Source organism: Carya illinoinensis, chromosome 8 (assembly GCF_018687715.1).
Source record: "Carya illinoinensis cultivar Pawnee chromosome 8, C.illinoinensisPawnee_v1, whole genome shotgun sequence".
Lineage (NCBI taxonomy): Eukaryota > Viridiplantae > Streptophyta > Magnoliopsida > Fagales > Juglandaceae > Carya > Carya illinoinensis.
This window is the reverse complement of record NC_056759.1, coordinates 9,794,952-9,804,956: the sequence shown is the minus strand read 5'-3', so window position 1 is coordinate 9,804,956 and position 10,005 is coordinate 9,794,952. Positions and strand designations below refer to the sequence as shown.

General features: G+C 35.9%; 1 protein-coding gene across 1 annotated transcript; it reads left to right on the top strand.

Annotated features, from left to right (window-relative positions):
* The first annotated feature begins 7,809 nt into the window (after positions 1 to 7,809).
* Positions 7,810 to 8,882, top strand: LOC122319025 (germin-like protein subfamily 2 member 4). The gene is made up of 3 exons (XM_043136881.1): positions 7,810 to 8,007; positions 8,108 to 8,244; positions 8,322 to 8,882. The coding sequence occupies exons 1-3, from the start codon at positions 7,899 to 7,901 to the stop codon at positions 8,730 to 8,732; spliced, it is 657 nt and encodes a 218-aa protein (XP_042992815.1). The 5' UTR covers positions 7,810 to 7,898; the 3' UTR covers positions 8,733 to 8,882.
* Positions 8,883 to 10,005: the final 1,123 nt, after the last annotated feature.

The window sequence follows — 10,005 nt, the reverse complement described above, 5'->3', positions numbered from 1 at the left end:
AGGTGTTCCTCTTTCAATCTCTACATTTTTTTGGAAATAAAAAGTAAAATAAGACTAAGGCGACTTACTATGCCTAATAATCTTAGCAAGCAAATCTTGTATTTCAATATTACATAATTCTAAAGTCTCGCTATTCATTTGAATAGGTCGAATTTTGGTGGGAATATTATGTTTTAGAAAAATCTTTAATATAAGGTAGAGTAATAACATGTTTCTTCCCATGCCAGAAAGCATTTGGAAGATCAGAGCAAACATTATCAATTGGTTTTTGTTAAAATAAGTGATCTTTGACTGTAATAAATTACTAGACAATTGTTTAGCAATCACTTTATATTTGATTTTTTGTTGCAGGAAATTCAAATGTTTTGTTTTAGCAGATACTAAAGATTTCAAACTTTTATCAGTATCAATATCAAATTTTAAAGCAAATTTAAACTTTACTTTTTGACCAAAAAGGTCAGTAGTAATAACATTCTTTTCTTAAATGAATGAGTATAAAGAATAAATAAAAGGAATCCCTAATATGATTTCATCAGTCATATTTTTTACAAGCATAGAAGGAATTATAAAATAAACTTTATTCTAGCAGATATGAGTAGTGTTGAGATTCATTAGCCAAGAATAATCTTTAAGTAAATTTTTCATAATTATTCCTTGCTAGATACAATTCATATCTGATTAAGAATCAATCACAGTAATTACAGAAAATTCATATTCATGACAAACAATAATAGTAACTTTAGAAAACCACTTAGGAGGAATAGTATGATAGATTAAGCAAATTTGATTGTTGTCAAAAGGAGAACTGTTTTCCTCCTTTGGACTTGAATCTTAATCAATTAGTTGCTCATCATTATTAGAAAGAATATATTGATCAAATTGTTTATTAATTTTTAAACACAATAATTCTTGTTTAAAAGAATCATTTTCATATTTGAGATTGTTAATCTCAATGTTAAGTTCAAAATTTTCTTTTTTAATAAAAACAACTTCACTTGTAAATCAATAGTAGAAATCTCTTTGGGTCTTTTCTTTTCCAATCTTCCCAAAATTTCTTGAAAACTAATTTTTTATTTAGGAGTTTTAGGTTCTTGGCAAACCATCGTCTTCTTGAAATTATGAAGATATTCATCTTTGAGATCTGGATTAGTAATCTAACCAATGAAGGTTAACAAAAAAATTTCTTGTTCTTCAGCTTTGGTTAAGACATTTATTGCTTTACCTAAATGTTTGCAACAAGAATTATTACAACCAAACTTAATATTGAGAGAATCAAATGATTCAGTTTCTGAGTGATACTCAAAATCACCTAATAAATTGTTTAACATCATTCTTATGCCCGGGCCAAAAAAAAATCTCTTCTCACCCTTTGTATGGTTTTGTCGAACCCAGAGCAACCCACCTAAGGGCTACTATGACCCAACTCTGGAAGTTTCTCCTTAAACTAAGGGTCATGAGGAATATACAAGATCTGTTTGTATAGTAATAAATCTGATCTCATGATATACTCAAGGCCCAACTTTATCTCATTAAACATATATAGAGATTAGAGTTTGTACCTTTAGGTCACTGGTATAGGCAACTTCAGTTAATCTAGCCAATCAACGGTGGGAAAGGAAATCAGCATCTAGTTTTTTCCTCCTCTTGATCTACTCTTAACAAGGCATTAGTGACTCTATTTTCAACCCCTTTTCGCACTTCACCATGAAGTTGTAACCCATAAGTTTAGAAAATCATTTATGTGGCATTAGGGTTCCCACCCTTTGGTCCAGTAGGTATTTGAGGCTCTAGTGGTCAATTTTGACTTTAAAGGTCACACCCAATAAATAGGGCTTCCATTTAACTACTGCGGACACTAGAGGCAAAAGCTCCTTCTCAGAAGTCAATAGGATGAGAGTCCTCCCCTTGAGAGCCTGGCTGAAATAGGCTATAGGCCTTCCTTATTGTATCAAAATAGCTCCAATAGCCGTGGCTGAGGCATCACACTCAATAGTTAAGAGTGATGCAAAATTTGGTAATGTAAGCACCAAGGGGTTTGTGACATCTTCATTTAGCTTGTGGAAAGCCACTTTTGCTTCTTCACTCCACTTGAACTCTTCCTTTTTAAGCATTCTAGTCAGTCTTGCTAGCCTATATCCCTTGATGAACCTTCTATAATACCATGTCAGCCTCAGGAAGCCTCTCAATGCTTTAACAAACCTAGGAATGGGCTAATCATTCATTGCGTGTAGCTTTTTAGGATCTACACTTACACCTTAGGCTAAAATTAAGTGGCCCAAATAGGAGAACTCCTTGCACCTGAACCTACACTTAGCGAATTTAGCAAAGAGTTTGTTACCTCTTAAGGTCTCAAGAGCTACTTGCACGTGCTGTAAATGGTCAGTTTCAGATTTTCTGTAAATCAAAATATCATAAAAAAAGACCAAGATGAACTCCCTCAAATGGGGTTTGAACACCTCATTCATCAAGCTTTGGAAGGTAGAGGAGGTGTTAGTTAGCCCAAAGGGCATAACTAGGAACTCGTAGTGACCCTCATGTGTCTTAAAAGCTATTTTGTGAATATTAGAAGATTTTACTCTAATTTGGTGGTAACCAAACCGTAAATCCAGTTTAGAGAAAAGCTTGGCCCCAAGCAATTCATCCATCTACTACCGATATAGGAAACGTTTCCTTAATAGTAACTCAATTAAGGCCCGGATAATAAACACATAATCTCCACATGCCATGCGCCTTCCTTATTAGTAGTAAAAATATGGATTTTGACTAGGCCTTATTACACCTGAAGCTAGTGACATGGTCATGGGATCAGTTGGGAGGTAGGCCTTTGGGTTCTTCAAAAACTTCACTAAATTATTTTAAGAGGGATTGTATAGCTACTAGTATTTCCTGATTTAATAACACAAGCCCTTATCCCTCCTTTCCTGCTTTTGGTTTATCTTTTGGATCTAGATATTTGGTTTGGGGTAGGTTTTTACGAGTAGGTTGGGTTTTCTGAGTATACCAAGGTCAGGTGAATAACTCATGCCAAATCTACTATACTTCCTAGTGATGTTGTAATTTTCTTCTTGTATTTTTGCTAGACTGTAAGCACTAGTCAAGCATGTGGGTTTAAACATTATTACAGTCAATCTAATCTCATCCCTCAGGCCATTGAGGAACAACTTAGTTTAAACTAATCTGATAAACCCCTCAGTCTATTTGACAGTGACAACTAATCTTTGTATTCTTCTAGTGTGCCACTTTGTCTTAAAAGAATGAGAGACTCCATAGGGTTATCATATCCACCAAGCCCAAATCTGGCTAACAATGCTATTGTGAAAGCATTACAATCATCTATTTGCCCTATTTCTTCCCAATCTTGAAGCCAAGTTAAAACTTTACTTTGTGTTGTGGCAGGGAGTTATGGAAAACAAAAAATTATTGTACCTCGTATATCCACCCAGCTGGATCCTTATCATGAAAAGCAAGAAAATCCAAACAAATAGTCCTTGTGTGAATCTCACCAAAGGGCATCAGATTCCCCCTATCCTAATTGGGATGCACTCTAGAAGTAGACCCCCCATGACTTTGATGGTGACTTCTCTTCTGCATCTAGTCAACTATCACTATCAATTGCTGCAACATTGCATCAGCTTGCCATTTCAAAGTCAAGGCCATCACTATTTTCTGACTCTTGTTGATGACCATAGTCAGGTAATACGAGTATACCTTATGAAATTTAAATCTGAAGTCAAAAGCCTTTTGCAATATTTTATCCACATGGTTGAAACACAATTTAATGCCAAAATAAAGCAAGTTAGATCAGATAATGGACCTAAATTTCACATGCCTGAGTGGAGTGGCGGAGATAAAACATCAACATGTCCTCTTTGTCACATGAGCGTCCCTTTTTCTAGTATCTCTTCCAATCAAGTTTTGGGGAGAGGCTGTCTTAACGGCCACCTACTTAATTAATAGAATCCCACTCTTACTCTTCAAAACTGAGTGGAGTGGCGGGGATAAAACATCAACATGTCCTCTTTGTCACATGAGCGTCCCTTTTTCTAGTATCTCTTCCAATCAAGTTTTGGGGAGAGGCTGTCTTAACGGCCACCTACTTAATTAATAGAATCCCACTCTTACTCTTCAAAACTGGACCCCCTATGAGGTTTTATTTGCATCAAAACCTTCCTACCATCGTTTAAGAGTTTTTGGATAATTGTGTTTTGTTTCTAACCTTAAACATAATAGAAGAAAACTTGATCTTAGAGCTAAGAAATGCATCTTTCCCGGGTAATTAAAACTCCTCGATTGGTTTCAAACTATAGACCAATTAGCCTTTATAATGTCCTCTATAAAATTATTGCAAAGGTTATAGCAAATAGACTTAAATCCATCTTGCCTCACCTAATATCTCCAACTCAAAGTGCTTTGTCTAATTTCTAATAACATCATAGTGGCATAGGAATTACTTCACTCTATGCAAAACAGACTGAGAAGACAAAAGGAAGGTGTCATGGCCTTAAAACTCGACATAAGTAAGTCCTATGATAGAGTCGAATGGAGCTTTCTAAAGGCTGTATTGGCAAGAATGGGATTTGACAGTTCATGGATAGAACTCATTATGCAATGTATTGGCACTATTTCTTATTCTATTCTATTTAATGGCTCCCCTCAAGCATCTTTCAAGCCTTCAAGGGGCATAAGACAGGGAGACCCCCTCTCCCTCTATTTATTTATCATCTGTTTAGAAGTGCTAAGTCAATCTTTAAATCAAGCTAAGCATAGGGGTGTCATTTCTGGTTTTCCTATAGCTAGAGGTTCTTTGTCTGTTAATCACCTCTTCTTTGCAAATGATAGTCTAGTATTTTGCAATTTCCTTCCTTCTAAACGGAGCAGGTTAAAGAACATCTTAAGTACTTATGAGTTAGCCTTTGGTCAGAGGCTTAACTTGGAGAAGACCTCCATTTACTTGGAAAATGTTCCTGAAGGTGATCCTGCACAATACCTCATCACGGAGCTTCTTTTCCGTGCTGCCAAGAAGAATGGTAAATTGATTAACTTACCAGACCTTTTCATTTTGTTAGCACTCCATGAAAGCTTAAAACTGGATTATACTTGCTATTTTGAAAAAGAAAATGTAAAGTGCTCGGTAGGACGACCAGAATGGAATGTACTCCCTTTCAGTTTAACATGCATGTATTGCAAGGTAACACCTTGCTTTTGTGTGGTCCACAAAGCACATTATTTGAGAGCTAGGGGTGATACACCCTTTTAAGGGAGGAGAGAACATTGTCTATGAACAACTTTGTATGTTAACAATACAAGACCTTCCTCAAATTGTGGCACGAAAGAGACTAATTGTGGGAAAATGCCACAAAAGAGAATCTAAATAGTAGAATGGTAGAAATCATAACCTCCCTGCATTCTCTTTCTCATTATGATAAGTGCTTCTGATGATTGTTTGCAGGAATGGATTTTCATGAACTACTGGATATTCCGCATGGGGATCGGCGCAAATATCACGATGATGTTTCCGTTATGGTGGTTTCACTTGAAGGAAGAATCTGGAGATCATCTGGATAGTTGTTTAAAACAATTACACACACACAACACTCTTTTGGTTCCTGCCTGTCCGTCTGTCTCTCTGTCTCGGCTAGGCTTTTCGTATTTGTTCACGGCCTCAACAATTCACAGTTTCAGGCAAGAGGATTCTGACCATGTCGCTAGGATAAAAGGCTGCCGCCTTGATGAATTTGCACCATAAATTTTCTCCATTCAAGGATACTGTATACTTGGACTTTATGGTTACGTGATCGGTGCCTAGCTTGATCCCACTTCCACTTCTCCCCCATGTGCACTGCTGTTCTTCAGAGTTTCGCATCTGAAAACGCTTTCATATCATTCCGTTTAAAACCTGTTTTATGTGCTTCAAATCAATTTGATTGCTCAATTAAAACATTAGGGAAAGACCATGTCTACAAGACTGACGCAGATGGACAGCACCATAATTTGTAGCTGAAAGAACACCATTGATGGTCTTGATGCCTGATTTTGACGAGGTAGTCAACGGTGATCGGATTGTTCATAGATGGTGGCGATAGCAGAGTTGCATAATCAGAAATACAAGAAGAAAAAGAAGAAAATATTTACGTGATTCGACATTATTACCTACGTTTACAAGGGTCCAAATGGGATAAATTCTACTATAAAAATGTAAGAATTACACTATGAATGGGATGCGAAGGAAGAAGACTAAGGGAAAAAATGTTAGAAAAGTTTCGTTCTTTATAACACTGAAGTTTGAAAAGTATTAGATATACGGTCATCTTTACAATTTTTTTATATAACTACTTATTAAAAGAGATGTTTTTCTATTTTCTTTTTTTGTATAAATAATTTATAAAATAACATTACATTAAATAAATATTTTTATTTTATAATATAATCATATAAAGAGTTGTAACAATACTGTACACTCCTAAATTTCTCCCCAACTGCCTTCTCTCTTTATTGGGTAGTATGCATTATTTAGTTGACATAGCAGTTGGCAAGGCCCGAATCTCAATGGTTGGTTGTAGTGGATATATATATATTAAAAATAGACTTTAGGACTCAGTTTTCATCGTCATGATAAGGTCTCCTCTCTCTCGCTCTCAAAAGAATCTCCTCTGTTATTCATCACATTTTTCTTCACCCCTCGAAGGAATTACCACTTTTTACCTTTTTCTTCTTCATGGGTATGATATTTTTGAATGCTGTGATGCTATATTCAGGTGGAGTAATGATACAAATTACGTTCCAATCCTTTCTACTATCTCGTAAATGATATTTACAATCACTTAGTATATAATCGCCGCGCAATTCCATTAAAAAATGAGTAAATGCAAAATCTACATATTTACGGTTGTATCTAATATTACACATTTACCACATCTCACAAAGAATTTTTATAAAAGAGTCAATTATCACCGTAATTTACTATTCTGTTAATAATACTTGTATGGTTATGCCTCTCTCTGTGAGATCACTTCCAACAATTGCAGAAAAGGGGTCCGCATTTAACAACTCTGTTGGCTTGATTGTATACAAAAGCTAGATCCAGTGGGGGAAACTTATAGGTGAACTAAAAGCATCCGGTTTGGATCTTTTAAAAGTTTCTATACAGCTTAGAGTGTAGAGAGATAAATACAACAAATCAGCCTCTAACATTTATAACTTCTCGACTGAATTTTTAGAACAAAATCAAATGCTTGATAAGTAATGTACGACCCATCTTATGTGTATATCTTTTTCTCTACACCCTAGAGAAGAACCATCTAAGTTGGTAATAGTTTTGACCATCTGAAAATCTCACATACTGTATCAATTTCACATTGATTTTTTCTCTAGTGTATGCAACCATCTTCGGCAAGTTGTGCAGGATTTTTCGAAAATTTGTGTCTTTGTTTGTCACCTTATCATCAATCTGCAACCACATCTCATTGAATTGGAAATGATTTTTTTGGTTTCAAGTTATGTCTCACTTTAAAGTTCTATCTTGAATAGCGAGAAATGTACGCTATTTAGCCAGGCAGGCATGAAGCTTTTCCAAGCCCCATTGATTTGATTTGTGTTAATGTTTAACAAAGACACATATCAGCAAAAAGATGCCCAAAAACGTTAATTTCAACTGGCTTTCTTCTTCACCAACTTCTTTCACCCATTCAAACTAATAGAAAATAGTTTCTGTTTACGTCTTCATTGGGAAATTGCTTCGAATTTAAGTTGGAACCCTGTTATTTATGATCACCAGTGTTAGATGTGTATATAAATAGAGTAGCGGGCTGTTCTATCTCCATATTCGAACCAAGCATTCTACTCACTTTCTTATCTTAGTTTAACTAATACCTCAGTCTCCTTTCAAGTCATTTCCAATCATGGTGGCAAACGTTCTTGCATGTCTGTTCATCTTTGCTGCAATCTCCAGCTCTGTGGCATACGATCCTGACCCCCTTCAGGATCTCTGCGTTGCCGATCTAAAGTCAAGTATGTGATTCATTTTAAGTTCCTAGACCAACTTTACATATTGTCGGGATTGTTCTTTTGATGAAATGCTCTCTGATTTTCCTTGTCATTCGTGCAACAGAGATAAAGGTGAACGGGTTTGTATGCAAGGACGATGCAGATGTCACGGCAGCGGATTTCACCTTCGCTAGCCTGGCTGCGCCAGCTCTCATCAACAACTCGTTTGGTTCAAATGTGACGACAGCCAATGTTATGCAGGTTCTGTTCATTTAGACAATTTTATTTAATGCAAAATATGGAAATTACAATTTGCTTTAACGGCATATTCCCGACAGGTTCCAGGCCTTAATACGCTCGGCGTGTCGTTGGCGCGCATTGACTATGCACCCGGCGGACTCAACCCTCCTCACACTCACCCGCGAGCCACCGAGACCATATTCACTCTGGAAGGCGAGCTGTTTGTAGGCTTCATCACCACAGCAGACAAGCTCATCTCCAAGACCATCAAGGAAGGTGAGATCTTTGTGTTCCCAAGGGGACTGGTCCATTTTCAGAAGAACGTTGGCGACAAGCCTGCTTCTGTGATCTCGGGCTTCAATGGCCAACTGCCGGGCACCCAAGTCGTTGCCACATCACTTTTCGCTGCGTCACCGCCGGTGCCGGACGATGTGTTGGAGATAGCCTTCCAGGTGGATGGCAAGGTGGTTGACGAAATCAAAGCAAACCTTGCTCCCAAGAAGAAGTAGTGAAAGAACTACGAGTATGGCCGCCCGTACGCTCAATATATATACTGTGGACGGTCCTATGAATAAGATATGTAATGGTATGCTATGAATAAGATATGTAACGGTCCTATGAATAAGAGACTATATTCAAATGCTATCTTGATTTGTCAACTTCTTGATCAGGTTTCTAATGATTTCAGATTCAATAGTTGTTGTGGGATTAGGCCCCATTTAGATTTAAAAATCATCTCATTTTATCTCATCATTACAACTTCCTTAAATTCACATACAAAATATAATAAACAACTCAAGTTTTTCAAATTTTAAAATAATAATAATATTAAAAAATAATATTCTAACAATATTTTTTTTAATTTTTATCTAAAAGCATATTAGCTCATCTCAATTGAATACAAACCAGTCAAATCCCCTCATATCCGAACAAGAAATTGAGAACTTTAAGTTTGAGAGATTAATATACAAACGAAAATGCTATTTATATTTATAATTTTACTTATATTTATAACTTGATGAAAGCTATCTAATTAAGAAACTATCGTTATTTTTTCCCTTTTGGTGTCATGTCAGATAAACGGCGAACCAGAATACTTTGAATTAGAGCTTAGATATGCGCAAGTTGATGAATAAGAGGATTTCAATCAATGTTTTGAATGCCGTACCGGATGACATACCGGTCAAGACACTGGAACGAATTATTTCGGTATCGGTACCATTTCGTGTACCGTTTCGGAATAGTCGATATATAAATAAATTATATATATAAATATATATAAATTATATTTCAAAATAATAGTCTATATATGAATAAATTATACATAACTACATATGTATATATAAATTATAAATAGTCTAATATGAATTGGGGATAAAAAAATGAGATTATAGCTTAAAAAAATGAAAACAAAAAAAGATAAAGGCCGAAATACCGGCCGGTAGAGGCCGGTACGCAAGACGGTACAGGCCGGTACGGCCCGTATTTCAACCGGTACGAAACAGATACCATACCTATACCAGCCTAGTGACTGGTACGGAACGGTACCAAAAACAGTGATTTCAATATCCAGTAACAATATTTAAATTAAAATTAATGATCTTAATCTCTCTAATGGATATATATAGAATTGTTTTACAAATTAGGGATATATGTGTGTATAAAAGACAAGTATCACTGCCAAGAGCCTAATGGTACATGACTCGATCCTCCAAATTGAAAATCTAGATTCGAAAGAATCGAAACTCTCATCTCTTTTATTAGAAAAACAAAAAAAAAAAA